Source organism: Acomys russatus, chromosome 4 (genome assembly GCF_903995435.1).
Source record: "Acomys russatus chromosome 4, mAcoRus1.1, whole genome shotgun sequence".
In the NCBI taxonomy this organism is placed as follows: Eukaryota; Metazoa; Chordata; class Mammalia; order Rodentia; family Muridae; genus Acomys; species Acomys russatus.
In genome coordinates, this window is record NC_067140.1 from 62,906,436 (window position 1) to 62,930,393 (window position 23,958).

At 37.0% G+C, this 23,958-nt stretch overlaps 1 protein-coding gene across 2 annotated transcripts in view; it reads right to left on the reverse strand.

Annotated features, from left to right (window-relative positions):
- The window catches only part of Trpm7 (transient receptor potential cation channel subfamily M member 7), an 84,642-nt gene that overhangs the window by 34,274 nt on the left and 26,410 nt on the right, over positions 1-23,958 (reverse strand). The window contains exons 6-19 of one of the 2 annotated variants that reach the window (XM_051144548.1): positions 23,331-23,455; positions 22,089-22,260; positions 19,819-19,993; positions 18,602-18,725; positions 17,710-17,782; positions 13,042-13,142; positions 11,690-11,824; positions 10,137-10,190; positions 7,773-7,913; positions 6,202-6,336; positions 4,926-5,206; positions 3,585-3,813; positions 2,191-2,346; positions 1,969-2,112 (exon numbers count right to left, since the gene is read on the reverse strand). In XM_051144548.1, coding sequence (XP_051000505.1) covers positions 1,969-2,112; positions 2,191-2,346; positions 3,585-3,813; positions 4,926-5,206; positions 6,202-6,336; positions 7,773-7,913; positions 10,137-10,190; positions 11,690-11,824; positions 13,042-13,142; positions 17,710-17,782; positions 18,602-18,725; positions 19,819-19,993; positions 22,089-22,260; positions 23,331-23,455 — 2,045 coding nt within the window. Of the gene's footprint in view, positions 1-1,968; positions 2,113-2,190; positions 2,347-3,584; positions 3,814-4,925; positions 5,207-6,201; positions 6,337-7,772; positions 7,914-10,136; positions 10,191-11,689; positions 11,825-13,041; positions 13,143-17,709; positions 17,783-18,601; positions 18,726-19,818; positions 19,994-22,088; positions 22,261-23,330; positions 23,456-23,958 lie in introns of those variants that run through there. The other variant, XM_051144549.1, reaches the window with a different exon arrangement.

Below are 23,958 nucleotides of genomic sequence, written 5' to 3' on the forward strand. Positions count from 1 at the left end.
GAACAAGAAATTTTTATATACAGAAGAAATGTAATAAATTAATCCTGGGTAATAAGGCATATGAGTGAGAAGGCAAAGATTAAAGGTTTTCAAATATTCATCCTAATGCAAAATAATTTATCAACTTTGGCAAATGTTTAATACTGATGAAAATGAACCAACGTTACTTTGCTCTCCTGGGAAGAGGAATAAGACTCATTCTCTCAAGCCAAGTATGAAGGCACTGGCACCAGAAATTTCTAAGTCGAGCACTTGTGAGGTAGAGGCAAGAAGATCAAGAGTTCAAGGCCAGCCTTGTTTACATAGCTAGTTCAAGATCAGCCTGGTTATAAGAATCCCTTTTTCACATATCCCAAAATCTTCTCAGATGAAGTCTGTGGTTTAAAGGAGCTAATTTCATTTGTTTCTTCAGATATGGTCCTCTCTAGAGGCTGCCCCCAACAAGACAGCTACCTAGATGTTTTTAGAGAACTAACAGTGAGTAAAAACTACATTTCAACATATGGATACATTCTTCCATTGGTTTATACTTTTGTCAATACATCTTTCTACAAACCAGGAGAAAGGCCAAGCAGGAAAGCAATGAAGCACACAATTAAAGAAATAGCCTTCCGGGGGCTGGAGAGATGTCTCAGTGGTTAAGAGCCCTGCCTACTCTTCCACAGGTCCTGAGTTCAATTCCCAGCAACCACATGGTAGCTCACAACCATCTATAATGAGATCTGGTGCCCTCTTCTGGAGTGCAGGTGTACATGCAGGGAGAGCACTGTATACATAAAAATAAATAAATAGAGGAGGACAAGGAGGAGGAGGAAGAGGAGGAGGAGAGGAGGAGGAATAGCTTTTGTAAAGAAAGCGATGTGAGTAATCTGGATTGCTCTTTGCCTTCTATTTTAAAGCAGCAGGCTTATTTCTAAACACTTCTGTGTGCTATCTGCACAACTCTAAAACAGAATTACAAAATGTATTGGTTTTTGAGTTGATCTTTCAGAATTGTTTTGTTCTTATTATAATGTGTGTGTTATATGACTGTGGGGCGTGGGTGCTATATTCACAACTTTATTTAGGTTTGAACAGGGTTTCTCTGTGTAGCCCTGCTGTCCTGGAATTCCCTCTATCAGGATGGCTTTGAACTTAGAGACCCACCCACCTCTGCCTCCCAAGTGCTACGATCAAAGACATGTACTACCACTGCCTAGTTCACAACCTTATTTTTAATAGAAAATTTGTACTTGTTACCTTTTATTTGTTTGTGGTTTTATTATGTGGTTTTGGCTGTCCTGAAACTCATAGACCAAGCTGGTCTTGAACTCCCAGAGCTCCACATACCTCTGTCTCCCAAGTATAAGGGAGTAAAGGCATGCGCCACCACACCTGGCTTATGTTTGTTACCTTTAGAAAAGCATATACTACATTATTTCATAAATTTTTATTCTCAATCAGAACTAAATTTTTTTAGTGCTTATAATTCTAGACATCAGTAACTTAGATGAAAGAAAGCAAAATGTAATGCTCTTTTAATAATAAGTGTGTTTTCAGTGATCTAAATTACATGAAGACTAATATGGAGACCAGACTAACAGTTCTCTAAAAAACATCGTTAAGGGGCTGGAGAGATGGCTCCCTGGTTAAGAGAGAAGCCTATTATTCCAAAGGTCCTGAGTTCAATTCCTAGCAACCACATGGTGGTTTCCAACCATCTTTAATGTGATCTAATGCCCTCTTCTGGTGTGTAGGTGTACATGCAGACAGAACACTGTATACATAATAATAAATAAATCTTAAAAAAAAAAAAAACAAAAAAGCATCTTTAAAAACATTATGATCCCAGGACAGCTAAGGCTACCCAGAGAAACTCTTGTCTTGAAAAACCAAACCAAACCAAAAAAAAATACTATGCTCTTCCTAGAAACAAATAAAACCAACCTAACCGAACCAAACCATGAACATAACTATTTAAAAACATACCGTGTTAAACCAGAACTTTACAATCGGTGCATGATAAAAGGCATAAAACTTTCGTGTGATTGGAAGCTTTTTTGATTTAATATGTATCTCCATTTCATTCTTTCCTTCACTGCTGTCCACAACCCTTACTTCTTTAAACACTTCCTAAAATTGAAAATATGTGTTTAGTTTCTATTTAAGTCATAACAAACTTACATTTGCTCTGAAGTCTTTCATCCTTACCATGGGTATCTCTTCTGTTATGTTGTGAAAATTGTTTTCACTATCCTCCATAGTCATCTGATGAGCATCTTGAGATTGTGGGATATGGGACATTTCAGCCTTGGTTTTATACTCTAGCATTAATATGGCAGGTGGAACTAAAATGCTTAATATGACCTAAAATTTTTAGAAACATAAACATTTGTATTTTAAAATCAATGACCTTTATAAATACAATAAATAAATATAGAATAAAACTAAGTTATGTATTAAGTATCTTGTGAGTGCTACCTGTTTTACCCTGAAACTGTATGGAAAATTAAAAATTCATCTTTCTTTACATACTGTATCATCTGAGTGTTGTGATGGTGACAACATGGGTTTAGTAATGAGTACAGAGTTGTCCTTTAAAGTAAAATTATTACAATTTGTTTTAAAAACTACTTTTTATTTAGATAAAGGTGCTGTTACTTTACTTGAGGCCTCTCTGTAAGTGCCCCATGCTACGTCCCGAGGCCACACCATAAGTATAAATCAGACTTTATTTCTATAACTTTACATAGCACAAATTCTTTTCCCAATTTTGTCTGTATTAAGAGATATAGGAGAGAATAAAAAGGAAGCTTAAAATACTATCTCTCAAATGATAAAACTGAAAGGACTAGCTACTTTACCCAAATTCTTTTTTTTTTTTTTTTAAGATTTATTTACTATTTATATAGTATTCTGCCTCCATGTGTGCCTGCAGGCAAGAAAAGGGCACCAGATCTCATTATAGATGGTTGTGACCATGATGTGGTTGCTGAGAATTGAACTCAGGACCTTTGGAAGAAAAGACAATGCTCTTAACCTCTGAGTCATCTCTTCACCCCCCCTTACCCAAATTCTTAACCTAAAGCCTTGCATACATTGATAATACTAATCTATACTATAATTTAGGCACATGGATACATGTATTCAGTACATTTCAAGTAAATGAAAGTAACACATTAAGTTAGATGATATGTCTGGAATTTTAGAAATTAGAAATACTCTCAAAAGCCAGTAACTCACTCAGGGGCAGAGACATGAAGATCTATGAATTCAAAGCCAGCTTGGTCTAGGAAGCGAGTCCAAGACAGGCAAGGCTACAAAGAGAAACCCTGTCTCAACAAACAAACAAACAAACAAACAAAAGGCCAGTAACTCTATAGGGGTCCTTGGGGAATAAATGTCATTATTACTTTTAGCTGGGAGAAGGGCAATAATCATACACAATTATAAAATATCCAATATTTAAGAACAGTGGGAAAGTATATATTATGCCACTTGGGATGAAATGTCAATCACCCCATTTTCCTACATATGTGTGGGTTAATTTGCTTATACTTTATATCTTATTATACACTTTAAATCTAATCATTTTTAAGATATACCTTATACCAGGAATTTTTTCTCATATTCAGCCGTCCCATCCACATGTCAGATAACAACATCTGTGTACAAGTGTGAGCTACGAAAGGTCTAAGTCTTGAAGAAACTGCTAACTTAAGGCAGGTTGAGTTACTCCAGTTTTTTAGTTCATAAGTGAGTAATTTCATAGCCATGGTTTCATCTTGTCTGAAGGATTGTTCCAGTAATTCAACTGCAAGTTGGCCAAAATCACTATAAAACAAAACAACAAAACTCCAAAATATACTCAGATAAAGAAATTGTTGTTGTTTTGGTTTTTGCTGAGAATCAATCATCTTTTTCAGACAGAAACTCTAATATGATCCCCAAACAAAAGAATAAATAAAATATAAGTAAAAACCAGAGCAGGAGAGATAGCTCATTAGTTAAGAACACTAGCTACTCTTCCAGAGGACTGGGGTTCCATCCCCAGGACCCACAGGGCAGCTCACAGCTGTCTGTAACTTCAGCTCCAGGACTTCTGACAGCCTCACATGACACACATGCAATTTAAAGAAATGCAGGATAGAGATACTTTGAACCACTGAGGCATTTTTCCAGCCCTTGTACACTGTAATTCAAACATGAAAATAGGAACTAACTTACTCATGAAAAAATAACATAAACTGTAAATTCCCACTGAGTAGAAATAGGGTCCCTATGAGAGTTGTTCTCAGCAAAAACAGTTTAATCTCTTCCAAACCTGGCATACTTAGATAGAGATAGGAGAAGAGCTAAATATCTATTATAAAACTTCCAAGAAATATCTTTCCAGATTATTATGAACACTATCTTACTAACTAAACTATAACTTGTGAACTATTTTTTCTTTAGTATCTTTGATTCCATCATTCAAAATGTCCTTCCAGCTTAAATTCTGTTCATTTCTGAAAAGCACACCTCAAAACATTCCTTTTTATATTCCAAACAGAATTCTTAATGTAATTGGTACTATGTCTACTCATTTAACTTCTCTCAGTTCATTCTTGTTTCCTGAAATATTTAATATATCAAATAGCAAAGCAGTTTCTTTTCAAATTACGTAATACGAGAGGGGAATAGGGTGGAAGAGGGAGGAAGGGTGAGAATGGGAAGATACAAGGGAGGGGATAACAACCGGGATGTAATATGAATAAACCATATAATAAATTAAAAAATGAAAAAAGAAAGAAATTACCTTATGCACCTAAAAAATATCTCTGTCTTAGTTACACCAATAAAGTCTATACCCCACCCCCCCAACCCTCCTTCACATCCCTGTTTAGGATATTGTACCGTAACACAGATAAACAGTACACTGCTTCATATATTCAAATGTCACTTACTTAGAATACTGTTTCAGTTCTTCTGAAGTATCATCCACCAGGTCACTCTGCTTTGCTTCATAAGCCATTGAGCGATAAATCTTACAAGCAACTAATGCTTTAGCCATCGACTCTTCACCATGCTGCCATAGAAAGCGGGCCATGACCTGCCTCTTCATAAGGCAAGCCCAAATCAATAATTCATTAAGAGGGTAAGGAAAGCGCTTGGTTTCTGGATCATCTATATCTACAATTTCATCTTTGGTTCTTTTCTTCTTTCCTTCTTCCATAGCTGCATCCATCTTCAAGGGAAACAAATACTGTAAGACTCACAGTAAGGCCACATGAGGGCTAGGGACATAACTGCAGAACACCACTTGCCTATAACGCAAAGAGCCTTGGATCTGACCTCTAGCATCTTAAACCAGTAGTGGCAACAATGACAAGGCCTCATAACAATCATCTCAACGAAACTTTTTAATATAATATCCTCTATTGAACTTCATAATACCTATAACAGAATAATGTAAATTTCATAAACTTTACTTTTTATTTATAATTCATAATATATTTTATAAAAATGCCTTTTCAACAATAAGGCTGAAGCACAGTCGTAATATTTGAACTAGCATCTGATAAAATACAATTTTAAAGTTTAGGAAATACTTTTGTTGTATACACAGAATAAAACTAATCAAAAGTTTCTGAACCTATTTATTATCATAGCTAAAACTGGAATCGTAATTCGTAAAGATTATTTTTGTTTATGGGGGAAAAAAAGCCAAAAGATAATTCTCAAGACAGGCATGGTGAAACATGCCTTAGGGAGGCAGAGGAAGGCAGATGTGTTGAGTTTGAAGCCTGCTTGTTCTAAGAGCAAGTTTCTGGGCAGCCAGGGCTATACAGAGAAACCCTGCCTCACAACACCCCTCCCCACAAAAAAGAATCAGAAGATAATTCTCACTAAATCAAACCTTTTACTTAATAATACTAATTAGTAATCAAAACAAAACAAAAAACAAAATTTAAAAAAACAAGAACAACAACAAAAATTAAAAATTTAGAAAGAATATTTCAATCTTTATTTTTTTTTGGAGACAGGGCTTCTCTGTATAATAGCCCTGACTGTCCTAGAACTCTCTTTGTAGACCAGGCTGGCCTTGACGGAACAGCAATCAATCTGATCGGCCTGCCTCTGCCTGTGCTGGGATTGAAGGTGTGAGCCACCACACACAGCTCAATATTTCCATCTTTAATAAGCAAAATAAACCTATTTTCTTTAAAGAATAAAACTTACCTTTGGTCTGTAGGGTTGGGCTGTTTTAATGAAATGATTGTGTCTCATTTTTTCCTTTTTATCAGCTCTGTTGCCGAAAGTTTCATGACTCTTTCGCAACTGAGGAGTGCTGCTAGAAGTATTTCGACCTGATCTCTGAAAATGAGAGCTTATTAATTTTTTTTAAAAAGTTAAATATGCTGATGTGCCATAAAAAATTTTCAGGATAGTTTAAAAACATTTATAAATGTTTGTCTAAAACTTGGCTTGGGATTTTGACTGTCATTTTTTCCTGTTTTCTTTTGAAGTATAGTCTCATGATGTAGCCAGGCTGGCCTTGAACTTGCTTCTACATCGAAGGCAGGACTGTATGTGTATCATGATGACCACAGTCAGTCTCTGGCTGCAGTCTTTCTCTCTCTAGTTCTGTGATCGAGCTCTCGCTACATTGCCAAGCCTAGGTGTAAGTAATTAAGCTGGCATTCCCAAGTGACTAACTTGGATCAGCCACCCAAGGACTACATTATGGAGCTACATGCTGTCATCCAACTTATAAAATATTTTTAATTACATTTAGTTTAAATCCCAGGTTTTGTTTTTTGACAGTTTATGAATCCCTGGCTGGCTCAGAGATTCTCCCGTTCTGACTCAACTTCCTGAACTTTGGGGTTAAAGCTGTACACCGCCACACCCAGTTGAAATCTCACATTTAAAGACAATTATCGCTGTTACTATTGTTTTGGCTTTTCAAGACAGTTTCTCTGTGGAGCCTTGCCTGCCCTATAGCTGGCTATTTTTTGTTTTCGAGACAGGGTTTCTCTGAATAACCTTGTCTGTCCTGGACTCTGTAGACCAGGCTGGCCTCAAACTCATAGAGATCCGCATGCATCTGCCTCGCGAGTGCTGGCATTAAAAGCGCTGGCCACGACGCCCAGCCTATAGCTGGCTCTGAATACTTGGCTGGCCTTGAACTCAAAGATCCACCTGCCTCTCCCTCCCAAATGCTGAGATTAAAGGCAAGCCCCGTAAATTCAGCTCCTGTAACTTAAGTAGTTCTTAACATTAAACAACAGAATTATACATACCCAGTTATTTCCACAGCCCAGCAACTGTCACTATTTCTTTTTAAATATTTATTTATTTATTATGTAAACAGTGTTCTGCCTGCATGTACACCTGCATGCCAGAAGAGGGCATCAGATCACACTATATGGTTGTGAGAAACCATCTGGTTGCTGGGAATTGAACTCAGGTCCTCTGGAGGAGCAGTCAGTGCTTTTATCTCTCCAGCCCCAACTGTAACTATTCTAATGCAATTAACACTCTGTCCTTTTTATTTTGTTAGGAAATCTGACTGATACAAACTAGGGAATCATTTTACCTTGGAACTACTTCCATCCCCTTAATTTTCTTTTGTTTGAGACAGGGTTTTCCCAGCAGTTCTGGCTAACCTTACTATGTAACAACTCACTAAACTCAGTCATTCTCCTGCACCTCCTGCCTCTCAAATGCTGGAATTACAGGCATGTCTCATAAATTCAGCTCCTATAACTTAAGTAGTTCTTAACATTAACCACCAGAATTATACATACCCGGTTGTTTCCACCAAGACTATTATATATTAATCGAAAACGTTTCCGTGTGTATGTACATCTGTAGGTTCCTCCCATGAGATATTCAATTACAAGTCCTATATCAATTAGAGTGATCTTGTATCCTGGAGGAAGATTGCCCTGAAAACAAAATATTAAATAGACAGAATAATATTACTCAATATTGTTTTTCCATGCCTACAAGTAGGCATAATCTGCCAAATTAAGAAACGCTTGTTATAAAAAAAAAAAATTATGTTGCTAATAGTTATCTTTACGAAAAAAATGAATAACTTTTTCTATTTCCTTATATGAGATGAGGCGATTCAATCAGAAGATGACATTTTTGAGGTCCTAGGTATGGATTGAGTCAGTCCAACCTAACGCAGAAAGACAGCTGATTTTTACACACCCCAATGTTCCTTACACAGAGCTATAAACTATTAAAGCTAAATACAGTATATATCACAAACTCTATTTTACTACAAAAACCCATTTATGTGTCCAGAAATGGTCACAAATGCCCTTTTAAACACATTCTCTTGGCTATACTGCACATCACACACATTTTTATATCCTTGTCCAGAATTTAACTATCACTTACAGCTTTATTTATTAACTTACAAATAAACCTTTAAGGTATAAGCCATTTATGAATTTGTAATATGTACAAATTTCAGAATTTTAAGATTATTTTCATTAAATAATATTAAAGATAATTTACAGGATATTGCTATTTACTAATAACTAACTCTACCTTCACATCATCACCATTCCTCTGAACTTTGCCTTTTAAATGTTTAAATTTGTAACTGGATTCTAATGTTGAGTTCATCTTTCAATTCTAATGTATACAATAAACTGGCCACTCCCCTGCCCAGGGTTTCTCTGTGTAGCCTTTGGTTATCCTGGACTCACTCTGTAGACAAGACCTGTCTCTGCCTCCCAGAGTACTTGGACTACAGGTGTGTGCCACAGCGCCCAAGGTTGGCCACTTCTTTGAAGTTTAAGTTCTTTTTATATTACAACAATTTAAGAAACACTGAAATAACATTTTTGCTTATTAAGTTTGGCTTATTTCCAGGTGTGGTGTTGCACCGCTTTAATCCCAGCACTCAAAAGGCAGAAGCAAGTGAATCCCTGATTTTGAGGCCATCCTGGTCTACATAGTAAGTAAGTTCCAGGACAGCCAGGGCTATATAAAGAGACTTTTTTTTTTAAAAGGAGGTTTATTAATAGTACACTCTCTGTAGAACATACAAGTTTTACAAAGTGAATTTTTAAAAGTACTTTAAGCCAGGCGTAATGGAATATGGCTTTAATTCTAGTACTTGGGAGGCAGAGGGAGCCAGATCTCTGTGCGTTCTAGGATAGCCAGAGCTACATAGTGAGACCCTGTCTCAAAGCAAAACAAAACAAATTATTTTAGTTTTAGAAGTCTTAAAATATTTGAATTACTGCCTGGTGTGGAAGGACATACTTTTAATCCCAATACTTGGGAATCAGAGGCAGGTGTATCTTCTCACAAGGAAGGAAGGAAGGAAGGAAGGAAGGAAGGAAGGAAGGAAGGAAGAATGAGGGAAGGAAAAGGGGAGAGAGAATATGGATATTCAACACCAATAATTTTAAATGACGGTAAAATTGGTTGACAAGTGGTTAAAATGACTAATTCACTCACAAAGTACACCAGGAGGAGGAAAGATGTGTCATGCTGCATAGATTCAGATACTACAGACTCCAATGTGACTACTGCTAGCACTGAGTTCTAAAGAAGGGCAGGGCATTCAGCATTTCTTCAGCCCAGAAGATCAGTACTTAGTGCATCACTCATTGTCCTTTACACTGACACAAATTCTAGGGAAAGAAGGCACATTCTATCATTGATCTTCCTCTTCTGGATCAATCAATACTATAAAATGTATCATGTTCCATCTGATATGACTAGAAGCTTTGGAAATTGGCATTAATTTCATAAGCTCTTTCCCCCACCCTTTGGTTTGATTCATTAAGTTCTTTACCATCAACTTTTTTTTAAACTTATATGTATGGTTATTTTGCCTACACATGTGTCTGTGTGCCAGAAGCCAGAAGAGGGCACCAGATATCCAGGAACTGGGGTAACAAGGCTGTTATTAGCCCCCATGTGGGTGCTGAGAACAGAATCTGGGTTTTCTCCAATGTTCTTGGAGCTGAGCCATCTCGCCAGCCCGAAGCTCTTATGACAAAGATAGTTCTTGTTATACACTGTATGAAAAGCTGTTGTTTTTACTACCATTTAAAAATGCACTTAGATGATTTGGGAGCAAAAATAAAGTACAAATGACTAAGAGCTAAGGCTTTCCTATAACAAAGAAAGTCTCTTACCTGTTTGACATCTCGAATGAGATGGAACAGCATTGGATTAGTTGGACCTTGTTTCTTTAGGGAAAAACAGGAGGAAACCATTAGCTTTGGCCTAAAATAAATAACCCTGTAAAATAAACAAGTCCTGAAACTTACAAGAATTACAAATAGCCCCTTGAACAAACTCTAAAGACTTCCTTACTAATGGGATCAATTTTGTTTTTACTGTTTTATATTTTAGAAAGAAACTTCAAATCAACAGTGAGCAATCCTGTAATAATTTTTACACCAGTTAACAAGAGACAGAACCCATGTAAGGTTTAGTGTAATGATACTATATAATACTAATGCATAAAATCAAATAAGAACTTAATCTCACTTAAAGGAAATTCATAAGCCATGGGGGTTATGAATTATTCTTAACTAATCTAATAGGTTTTGTGGAAGCAGTGAAATTTGTAAGCTGCTTTAAGCACAGAATAAAATTTCAATAAGTGAGGGTTAGTAGGAAAAACCAGGCCAGCATAATCAAATAACCAATGTTTTTCTAATGTTTGTGTGTTTACAAAATGGTAGAAAATATATTCAGAACACACAGTATCTGAGACTGCAGATACTGAATAAAAAGATGAAATTAGGAAACAGGTAGGACAAAAACGTGGCTACCATCCATCCAGGACAGTGAAGCAGGCCTTCAGTCCCAGCACTCCAGAGGCAAAAGCAGCCAAACTTTAATTTAAAGTTTCAGGCTGAGTCTAATCTACATTGAGAGTTGCAGGCCAGCCATGTCTACATAGTGAGACCCTCTCTCAGAACTCTATAATAACCCGAGTATCTACTTCTGAAAACAACCAAGCTATATGGTACAGACACTGTAGTGTCACCAAAGGTTTCTAAGCAACAGAAAGACATACTAAAGTAAGTTATTATAAAAACTAAAGAATTTGATCAAGAAAAGAGATTAAAAAGATACAGAGAAGAAAATTAAAATGCTGAGCAGGGGTAGTGAAGTCAATTAGAAATGACCATGTAGCAGTACAAAGACACCAGGAAAAAAAGCAGTAGAAATTGGTGAATTAGTATGCAGGTTTCTAAAGTTATACATCTTGGCTTTGTTCAGTATTCTTCACAGCATAGATCAACTAAATTTACATTGACTCCATAGAAAGCCATGAAGAAGCATTCACTGGCATGAATATTAAAGGAGAGAAAGAATATTAAGTTTTTAAAAGAAAAATGAAAAACAGTACACCAAAAGAACTACCAGAAGGTCAACAACCATGAATTTAAGAAACAAGAAAGGAAAAATATTATGTACATTTTTGAATAAACAAAAATCAAAAACCAAAATAAAACATCCTCTAAGTAAGAAGTTGATCTTATATTTTTTAAAAGGTTTAAAGGGAAAGCAAAGATGGGTTAGTAAGCTAACATCATTTTTCCTGCATGGCTTTGTTAATGGAGAAGGGCCTCTTAAGACACTGAAAATTTTACCAACAGGCTTGGGTATTTTCAAGTAAAATGACATTTTCAAAGATGATGAAACAATGGACAAAGAATTCTATCAGACTTACAGTGTTATAAAGTTCTTCCAGTCTGGGAATGGTAAGGAATTTATGCATGCTTACTCCATTTTCAATAAGAAGTTTTACAAATGAAACTCTATCCATTACAAGAGCATCAAGCATAGCTTGTTCCAAGGATCCAACCTACAGTATCAAATTAAAAAATATATTTCACATGTTCTAATTATCAATTCCTTAAACGTAAGTACATGTTCTCAAATAATTTGGCAACAAAATTAAAGAGATGCAAACAGTGATCTAAGGTATTTAGAGAATGGATAAAAACCTTTCATAGCATCCTCTAAATAACATTACATAAATGTTCTATCTGAGAGACAGCTAATGTTCTATGGGGGTGGGAGAAAAGAGCCCATCACCAATTAAAGTGAGAAACAGGGCCAGGACATGCCTCAGCACGTAAAGGTGCCTGCTTGCTGTCTCCATCTCCAGTGTTGGAATTACAGAATTGTGCCCCCACACCTAGTTTATGCAGTGCTGGAACTAGAACGCAGGGCTTCCTATAAACCAGACAAATTTATCTTGGATATTATTCCTATTTTACATAAGATTATTTCTTTCTCTTAACACATACAATTATTATTTGTTATTACTTATTATAACACTTACATTCTAACCTACTCTATTTTCACTTTGATCCTCTGCCTTTCTCTATACATTCTTTACACATTACCCTGTCTCCCTAGGGATTTACAGATACAACAAAAACTAGCCAGACAATTAACAAGCAGTAAACATAGTATGAGAGGAAAAAACAACAAGAAAACACTTTTAAACTCACAAAATTTACTTTCTACGAGCAGAAAAGTGGGAAGGACTGCATAGGAACTGAACTAACATGAAGTCATGTTACAGTGAGTTCAGTACACAGAGCAAGTTACAAGACTTCTTTAATCTTAGAATTTTTACAGATATTTATACCTTATTAAAAAACAATGTTGTTAAGCAAATATAACTTACTAATATTTACACTTAGGGTAGAAGGTAAAATGTGAGTTTACACCACAGTCCCAATAAATACTTTCTTACAGTCACTCCTTTCCTGGGTCCTCTTCAGAGGCCCAAATTCATAGATGTTCAACTTTTAACAAAATGGTGTATGTTGTCTGTGGTAACACAAATATCCTATCACTGAATTACTCAAGATACTTAGTATAATGAAAGCAGATATTAACACTGTATTAATTATGGAATAAAATCGGGAACATCTGTTCATGTTCAGTAGGCCTAGACACATAGTACTCATTCTGTGGTTGGTTGAATCCAGATATAAAACCTGTAGCTACTACAGGTGTCCACTGTAGTTAATTCCATTTGATTGTATATTTAAATTATCTACATACCAGCCACTGCTGTCCATAAACAAATACATGATTTTTGGCAATATCAACTCTGTCCCATGCCAGTGTAAGGATAAGCTGGTCAAATGCAGATGCATTAGTACCTAATTGAATAAAGAAAACAGTTGGTAAGTATATTCTCATCAATTCAAAAGCCCTACAAACTCCTTAGAACATTTTAGTTTACACAACTTGTGTCCAACACCATGGAACATAAGTATTTTCAAGTATAAAAATTGTATCACCTAGCTGGGCAGTAGTGGCACATGCCTTTAATCCTAGCACTTGGGAGGCAGAGGCAGGCTGAATTTTGAGTCCAAGGCCAGCCTGGTCTACAAAGTGAGCGTGAAGACAGCCAAGGCAACACAGAGAAACCCTGTCTCAAAACAAAACAAAACAAAACACCCAAAACCCATTGCCTCATTAGTTGAAAAAGAAACCAGAATACAGAAACTGAAAAAACAAAGATCTTGTTTCCATCACAGGCACAATACTTCAAGGACTCTAAAAAATACGGCCCAGGTACTTTCTATATATATGTAAGTATAACGACATACTTTATCAGCATAGGGGTACATACTCTGCCATTATTAAGTGGAATCTAAGCTGAAGAGATGGCTCAGTGGGTAAAAGCACCTACTGTCAAGCCCGGCATCTCGAGCTCCATCCTCTGGCTCCACACGCCCTATCTAGGAGGAGAACCCAATTCAGGCTGTTCTCCACCCTCTACACGTGCATCTTGGCACGCTGGAATACGCATGGGCACACACACCACACATACATAAACACATGTAACTTCTTTTTTAAAATATTGAGTAACTTTATTTTGTATGTACTAGTCTTTTAAACGTGCTATAGTTAATGCCAGGAACAGTGGTGCACACCTGTAATCCTAGCACTCAGGAGGCAGAGCCAGGTGGATCTCTGTGAGTTTGAGGCCAGCCAGGTCTACAAACTGAATCCAGGACAGCCAAGGCTACACAGGAAAAACTCAGTCCCGAAAAACCAAAACAGAGAGCCAGGCATGGGGACACACCTTTAATCTTTTAAACATGATATAGTTAATGCTGGGAACACTGGCACACACCTGTAGTCCTAGCACTCTGGGAGGCAGAGGCAGGCAGATTACTGAGTTCGACAAAGCAAGTCTGGTCTACAAAGCAAGTCCAGGACAGCTAGGGCTATAGAGAGAAACCCTGTCTCAAAAAGCAAAAAACAAACAAACAAAAAACCATTAAAAAAGCACAACAACAATAAAAGAAAAACTAAAAAAGAAAAAAGAAATAGTTAAAATATATCAGTATATAGATGTTCAGGTTACTATGAAATTTTTTCAAATATATTTTAGTGCATGCTTAATTATTTAAATAGAAGTGATCCTCTAGAAGCTAAGTTTCTAGATATAAGAATATCACTTTTAAGAGGCTGGAAAGATGGCTCAGCAGGTAAGAGCACTGGCTGCTCTTCCAGAGGATCCAGGTTCAATTCCCATCAACTACATGGCAGCTCACAACTGTCTGTAACTCCAGTTCCAGGGGATCTGACAACTTCACACACACAGACAGACATGCAGGTAAAATACCAACATATACAAAATTAATAAGCAAAAAACTTTAAAAATTTCTTTAAAAAATAAGAGTATCACTTTAAGATTTGTGATACAACCAAAGTATGTTTTAAGTGTTTTGTTTTGTTTTAAATTTTATTTTATGTGCACTGGTATGAGGGTGCCAATGGTGAACTACCATGTGGGTACTGGGAACTGATCCTGGGTCCTTTGGAAAAGCAGACAATGCCCTTAACCACTGAGCCATCTCTTCAGCCCAAGATAGGACCATTTAATAGGGCAGAAGACCTGCATTCTCTATGTGGGAGGGGAAGTACTGGCACGTATTTACAATTCCTTCCTACTTTATTATTTTTAATAAAATTTATTTTCCAGGGATGACAAGCCAGTACTGGATAACCAGTTGTGGGTCTTTTTCCTGGTGAAGACTAACTCTTCCTGTCTCAGCAGTGGTTAACTGTCTATAGCTCTTCATCTGGGGTGGGACTCATCAGAGTCACCCATCCACTTTAAATTGTCAATGGAGTTGCTGTTGTTTAAGTCTTGCTTAGATAGATACAGCGCTGAGATTTCATGTAGCAACCCTGTCATATCTAGAAGATACAATATCACAACAGACGTCCTGGTCCTCCGGCTTTTACAGTCTTCCACTCCTCTCTTTCAAAATGTTCTGAGCCTCAGGTGTCAGGTTATATTACAAATGTAGTAACTGGGGTTGGGCACCCCACTGTCAGTTCTCCACAGTTTAAATAGCTGTGGCTTTTTGTAAAAGTTCCTATCTTATGTAAAAAAACAAGCTTCTTTGACAAGGATTGAGAGTTATACTTATTGGACTATTGGACTATGCCAGGACACAGAATGTCTCATTTCTATTTTTATATAATTCGATTATCCAGGTCTTTGGATTCTTTCTCAAATTTTCCTACTCACTTTTTCTATAAAATATTCATGTTTTTAAAAAAGTTATAGCCTTTAAATTATTTTGTGTGTGCACATGCTAACACCATACATGTGTCACAGCAATCATATAGCTCAAAGGACAATTTTCATAAACTGATTTTTTTTCCTTCCACTATGGATTCCAGGGACTAAACTCAGGTTATCAGTCTCATATGTGCAAGTGCTCTGATCCACTAAGACATATCAATGGCCCAATTTTTTTTTTTTAATTCCTTGATTTTTAGCATTTGATTCCTTAATTTCTTCTTTTGTAAGGAGAAAAAGAAAACAGACCACTGAAGGATTAAAATAAATATATTATTCACTTAACTACACTGACTAGCACACAGAATAGACATGGAAAACAGTACAGACAGACAGGATTCTATTACTACCTTATATTGTGATATTATTATGGTCTCTTTTTTCTTTTTTTAAATTAATTTATTCAGATTACATCTCAATTGTTATCCCATCACTTGTATCCTCCCAATCCTCCCTCCCTCCCTCCCACTTTTACCCTAGTCCCTTCCCCTAGGTCTGTGACCAAGGGAGACCTCCTCCCCCACTATATGGTCACAGTCTATCAAGTCTCATCTTGGTAGCCTGTTTATTCTTTCTCTGAGTGCCACCAGGCCTCCCCACCAAGGGGAAGTGGTCAAAGATGGGGCACCAGAGTTCATGTCAGGGTCAGTCCCTGCTCTCCACACAACTTGGAGAGTGTCCTGTCCATTGGCTAGATCAGAGTAGGGGTTCAATGTTTGCTGCTTGTACTGTCCTTGGTCTCTCTTTTTTATTTACTATGTCTAAGGTTTCAGGGGGTTTGTTTTGTTTGTTTGTTTGTTTGTTTGGTTGGTTGGTTTGGTTGGTTGGTTTTTTGTTTTTGGGTTTTTCGAGACAGGGTTTCTCTGTGTAAGAGCTCTGGATGTTCTGGAACTCAATCTGTAGACCAGGCTGGCCTCAAATTCATGGAGAGCCACCTGCCTCTGCCTCCCAAGTACTGGGATTAAAAGTGTATGCTACCACTGCTCAGCCGGTTTCTGAGTTTTAAACATTTAGGCATCTCTTGATCCCTGGATAATATATATTTATATTATTTTTAAAAACATACTACCCATTTGCGGTAGTGTAATAGCTAATATTTGGGATATCAAATATCTTAGATAATAAGACATTAACCTTTGCTCCTGCCATTATCACCAAATTTATGTTTTTCAGGTACCCAGATAAAACACAATTTTCATTTCTTATTTTTGAAAATATTTTTCACTGTGACAGTTTGCTAAATCAGTGGGTATTTTTGGTAAGATTCTGAGAGGAAAAACAAAGTGCATATGTATCAATTCGTTAGTCCTAAAAAACAACACTTGTTTTCAAATCTTCTTCAAAAGAAAGTAGCATATTTAAGAAATCTCTTTATTCCTATCAACTAAATACTTGATTACCTTTTAACACACAGTTTGAAATACACCAAATTTCTCATGTGTTTCACATGTGTGTGCTGTGTGCCTATGTTGGTGAGTGCACTCACCTGTGAGTGCACGTGTAAAAGTCAGGGTAACTCTGCACCTCTCCCTGTATGGCCCACACCTTGCTTGAGACAGAGCATCTTACTACCCTACTGTCTGCTCTTTCCGAGGTCCTGGCTGCCAGTGAACTCCTCTGGGGCTCACCTATCTCTGGCCCCAGCATTGGTATTATAGGTCCACCCCACCATTCTTAGCTTTTTATATAGGTGCTTAATATACAGCAAGCACTTTACCATAGCGTGCACCTGTCACATATATTTTAAAAATTGCTTTTCTGTGTCTTGTATTTGATTCAAGTTTTCCCTCCCTCAACTCCTCCCAGATCCATTCACCTCCTCAATTTCATACTCTGCCTAAATCAACCATGTATGCACACACAAACGGACACACACAAAAGCAACCTCAAAAATCAAAGTCAAAACAAACAAAAATGGCTGTAGCCATGCAGCGGAAGGAGCTGCAGTCAGTACTGGAAGCATAAAGCTAAAAAAATAAAAACAAGGTATGGAGGCACTAACCTATAATTCTAGCACTGGAGAAGCAGAGGCCAGCCTGATCTACAAAGAGTTCCAGGACAGCCAAAGCTATGTAGAAACCCTGTCTGAAAACAAAACAAAACAAAACAAAACCCCTTACCTTTTAGCAGTGCAGTAAGTATTGCCACATCTATATCTTGATGTTCCTCTGATCCAATGTGGAAAACAGTAATCTATTTCAAAATATATTAATATTATATGTTTTTTAGAAGTATATAAAACAAAAAATATTTTCAATCAACATAAAAAGAAATGTCTATATATCGATTCATATAAGGAGCATATCTCTAGGACTGGCAAGATGGCTAAGTAGGTAGTTGCTGCTGTATGTTATGATTTGAATGAGAATGGCTCCCACGTACAAATGCTTGGCCCCTGGTTGGCAGAATTGCTGGAGAACGCTCAGGAGAGGGCGTTACTGGAGAAGGCGTATCACTGGGGGTGGGCTTTGAAATCTCTACCAACCCTGCTGTTATGGTTGCTGTCTCAACATGTAAGTTCTCAACTACTGATCCAGCTCCAAGTCTGTGTGCCACCATGCTCCCTGGCATGAACCATGAACTCACTCTCTGACGCTCTAAAAGCCCATAAAATGCTCTTTTATAAGTTGCTTTGGTCATGGTGTCTCTTTACAGCATAGAAAAGTAACTAAGACACCATATCAACCTGACACCTAAGTTCACTCTTTAGAAGTCATTAAAGATGGAAGGAAAGAATTGACTCCACAAAGCTGTCATCCAGTTGGGTGGCAAGCACCTGTAACCACTAAGCCATGTTGCTTGTTCCTAGGCAGTCTTCTTAAATACTAGGCACAGTCAGTTGAGACTCAAGTTATGAAACTTCCTTTAAAAGAGTAGATACACTGTTTCAACACTATATGAAAATTAGTCTGCCATCACTCAGCTAACAACCAATAAGTAAACAGTTTTAAAAACTTAAGTACTGCATGAGTTAGAAGAAAGAAAGGACAGTTTCTGCTGAAATCTACTCACAAGCTCTTTTTTTTTCATGCATTCCATCAATGTTTGAAATAAATGAACTGCTTCACTCTGGCCAAAGTTAAATGTTTTTTTGATAGTTGATATAATATCAGGCTCTGCTGCATCAGGAAGATTCCTTGTAGAAGAAAAAAATGACTTACTTTATTCATTTCATCTCTGTAGGGTCAAAATGAAGTACCAGTAGGGCCACGCAAGGCTTCTAGAGATTCTGTACTACTATTAAACAATAGCTTCCTGAGATACCCATTATTAAATCTACGACATAAGAAAGGGAATGGGGTACTTTCATTTTGAATTATTTTGTTAATTTTTTAAACAAAGCATGAGGCGTAGTTCTAATACTCAGATCACAAGGTATCATACCAGTGGTTCTATACTACGCCTAAAAAATAATTTACTAAGGTATCTTAAACATGGACACATTTATATGGCTCAAAGTATTTATGATCAAAGTCTCCTTTCCTATTCTAAATCTTGCCTACTTTTACTTCAGCTCTTTTCAGAAATCACTGTTGGTCAATATGATGTTCTGAGAACTTCAGTAATGTAAGTAGTTTTCTTCTTCAAAGTATGGAATGTTTCACAAGTTTGCATGTCATCCTTACATAAGGGCTATACAATTCTGTATTATGCCAGTGTGGGTGTGTGCTATCAAAGGTGAGCACAGTAATTTAACAGACATGTTCCATTTTACTCAGCAATAACCATTCCACTATATAAATATGCCATAATTTATTTAGGCCTCTTCTGGTAGATGTCCTATGTCCTAATTTTGTACAAATAATCCTACAGCCAGAGATTTTATACAAGTGTTTACTTGAAGAAACACTTACATGAAGTTAAACTACCAGGTCAAAGGTATGTTCCTGGCCGGGAATGATGACACTCGCCTATAATCCTAGCACTCTGGGAGGGAAACTCAGGTGGATCTCTGAGTTAGAGGCCAGCCTGGTCTACAGAGTGAGTCTAGGACAGCCAAGGCAACACAGAGAAACCCTGTCTTGAAAAAGCAAAACAAAAAAGTATGTTTCTGAAGCAATAATTATTTCCTAAAAGATGATTACACGTTCATTCCAATAATCTATGAGACAAGCTAGTGCCTTATTCTACCTGTGATTTTCATGCTTATGAAATAGACAAAGGGGTCCAGTACTGTATACGCTACAAGGCTCATATATGCTGTAAAGTCCGCTACACTCCGCACTTACCCGCCTTCCTCTGTCTGCTTGTGGATATATGCTAGTAAATCTGCAGCTCTGCCTGTCCCTTCACACACCACAACTGGAACAGGGGGGCTTTCCTGAAGGTACTCCAGTACTGTAAGGATGACGTTTGGCCCACCTTCAAATATCAAAGCCACCACAGGAACACCTTGTCCAATTCCTGGAAAGGGTGAAAGTTTAATTAGTAAATCTGACAAATCTCAGTAATTTAATCTTATTTATTTTAAATAAAAATTAAAAATAAAACAAAGTTTCTTGTGAGATGGTTTTACTTCAAGCAATGGATGTTAGTAACAACCAGTCTCGTATAACAGAGTACCAAACACTTAAGTCACTGAACTCTGTTCTGGGTGATAAAATTAGGTAATTCAATTTATGACTTAGTACCAACTGGAATGTATATATTTACTAAAAATAAAATTCTGAATATTTAATAATTGAGCTCTTGATATGTTAGAATTAACTTGTGGTTTAGTATGCCTAGTTTTTTGCTTTTTCTTATTTTTGAGTCTTACTATGTAACCCAGGCAGGCCTCTAGTCTCAGCCTCCTAAGACCTGTGATTAAAGCGTGACCACCAAGGGGGAGGGGCTTACTTTACATTATTCCAGTAAGTTGAGGCACTGGTATAAAAATTAATGGAATAAACAGCTACATAAGTGGAACTGATTAGAATGTAAGGCTTCTCCAAGATAAAAGAAAAAAATTAATGAAGAATACCAGTTTTCATTTTTTCACAACAACCTGAAGTGTGGTGAAAATACACAAAATATTTCTAACTGTAAGTCTGTAAAGCATTACTAATTCTCAAGGTGGGCACTATTATTCAGTGAGCAAAGCACTGGACAGTCTGAATTCAATCCCCAAGACCCACAGAGTGAACTCTGAGAACCAACTGCCAGATCTATCCTGTGACCTCCAGTTACTCACCCCCCACACACAGGCAGAGAGAGGGGAGAGAACAATAAAATTAATAATTTTATTTACTTTTTACAGATTATTTACTTATGTGTGTGTCAGCCTGAATGTCAGCCTGTTCACCACATGTGTGCCTGCTGCACTGGAAGGTCAGAAGAGGGCACTGTATCTCCTGGGACTGGAGTTATAGATGGTTGTGGGTTACTATGTGGGTAGTAGGAACTGAACTCTGACCCCCTGCAAGAGTATCAAATGGTCTCAACTACTGAATCAGTTCTCCAGCCCCAAGAATTTCTTTTTCTTTTTTTTTTTTTTTTTAATTTTATTTTACCGCCCAACCCCAAACCCAAGTGCTGGGATTAAAGGTGTGAGACACCACCACCTGGCTCTCAATATACACCCCACTCCCCAAGACAGGGTTTCTCAATGTAGCCTTGGCAGTCCTAGACTGGCATGCATTGAACTCAGTAATCCACCTGCCTCTGCCTCCCTGAATGCTGGGATTACAGGTGTGTGCCAGTACCCCCAGCTCCAATAATTTCTTTTTCTTTTTTTGTTTTTTTAAGACAGGGTTTCTCTGTGTAGCCTTTGTTGGTCTAGACTCTCTTTGTAGACTAGGCTGGCCTCGAACTCAGATTGATCAGCCTGCCTCTGTGCCCGAGTGCTGGTATTAAAGGCATGCGCCACCACCACGGCCGGCTCCAACAATATTTTTTAAATTACTGATTTTCACAAACATTGTGACTCTACTATGCGTGTTCTGTTTTGTATTCCTATATCAGAGCTCACCTTTTGATATTCTAGGGTTACAGAATTCCTTCTAATTGTAATAAAATATAGATGTTGAAGGAGAAAGTTCAGCCACAGTTGGAAAGGAAAAAGTGTTCCAAGAATATCAGCTTTTAAGACCCATTTGCCAACAGCAATATAGACTTTATAAACTCGGGAAAAGCTAATTCTTACTTAGCAAAGTTGTATTACTCCTTTTACACACTCTCTTGAATGTCAATGTTATGCATTAGAATTACCATGCATTAAGGCTGTTAATAACATCCTTGAGCTACAGAGGTTTACAATAGCAACAACATTTCTTTAAAAAACAACAAAACCTTTTCTCTTTAGAGTTGGCCATGAAACCTAAATATGCAACTTGGCTTAGGATGTCTTTTCCTAGGTCTTACCCTTTTGTTTAAGATCAGCTATTTTTCATTGCTTTGTAGGTCTCTTGCAAAACGTACAAAAATGTACTTACTTTAAAGAACAGGTTATTTTCAAATATGATGTGGCTATTAATACAGCTTTGAATAATGACAGTAACAAATGTGTGAACTCTCTTACTAGCATGAATTCTTTGCTGGTTAATGGTTTTTTCAAGCTCTCGTCTCAGTCTGACTTCTGCCCCATACTTTCCAACAGTGCCGTCATCCACCAAGATGAAATGGGAGTGTAGATTATTCAGAACATTCAATTTGCTCAAGGGATTCAATAGTGTTTGGTAAGGAGCAACCACCTAAACAACAGCAAAACAAGAGTCAACGGAAGGGTGCTGAATGTAATATAGTGTAAGATAAATTCTGAAGTATCTATCCCACAGATAAAAGATAAAATTCTATTTTCATTTAGATATAAAGAAAAAACACAAGCTTTTAAGTATTTGACGATGAATGACTGAACCACATAATTACAGCTTACTTCTTTTTTGCAAGATTCTGTTTTTTATCATCACATACAAGAGCAGCAGTAATCAAGTTTATATTCAGTGCTAATAAACTGTAAGTTCAATGAGTAAAGTAAAATACAGAAGACAATAAAAAAGCAGCAAAAGTGAAAATGGTTTTTTTTTTCCCAAAGTCTAAACACAACCTTTTCAAACTGACATTAGAAATTTAGTTAATACTTGAAAATGATTGTCATAATTTGCTTTGGGGGGGGGTTGTTTTGTGTTTTGTTTTGTTTTGAGACAGGACCTCACAATACAGTCCCTGCTTTCCTGGAACTTGCTATGTAGATCAAGCTGGCCTTGAACTCACAGAGGATGGCCTGCCTCTGCCTCCAAGTGCAGCATGCACATGGTCTGTGCCACCATGCCTGGCCAACTTTACTCTAAGAGGCTCTTGATGAACATCTATAAAACCATCCACATCTTCAACCCATTCAAATAAAGCACCAGCACTGACTCCTACTCTTAGTGACAAGATTAATCCTTAATGTTATAATCAGCAGTCAGATCTCTGAGTTCAAGGCCAGCCTGGTCTACAGAGCAAGTTCCAGAACAGCCAGGGCTACACAGAGAAACTCTGTCTCAAAAAACCAAAAACCAAAACCGAAACCAATTACAAATACTAATATGATAAGAAAAACATGTTAAAATAACATTTTACATGAAAGACAAAAAACAAAAAATACCAACACTATTACAAGAATTTATATTGATAAATGCATTTTCTAAAGGATCAGAAAGGACCACTAAAGTTTTGTTTTAAATTGAATATGAAAGTATGATATGACCTATCACGTTGGCTAGCATTATTCCTTTTCATATACAAACTCAAATTTCAGACATAAAAAAATCATTCTTACATCTCTCCCAACAAGATCATTTCTGTTTTCTATCACTCCCCATGGAGCTATTCCAATAGTGCAAATCTTTCGAGATGATCGGGAAGCATGTTCTCTGAGGGCATCACCAACATGTTTTGCCACACCTGTTCATACAAAATTTTATTCACCATTAGAAAAATCCTATATTTACTTTCTAACATTATAACTTATGTTTCTTTAAATAAAAGATTCTAAGGCTGTAAGTTGCAAAGCCACACTTACAAAAACCGTAAGAGAACCAAACAGACTAACAAAACAAACCCCCACAATATCACATCCATTGCAACTGTCCAAAAGCCATGTAAACTGAATCCTATCTTATTGGTAGGCCTAGTCCTAAAAAACTGGTGTATAATTTAGTTTGCTTCTCATAACAGATTAGACACAGTACATAGAAAATGACATCTTCACTGATATTTTTCCCACTGCCTTGCTTGGAGTACATTTTCAAAACACATTCAAGCAATCACTGCTTTTACCAACGTTAACACCTTAAAACCTTCCCTTCTTATTCAAGAGTAAAAGCTACAATGTTCGTAATGGCCCATAAGACCTCAAAAGGTGTCCCCATGTCAGCTGAGATGCACCATCCTTCCATACCACCCCA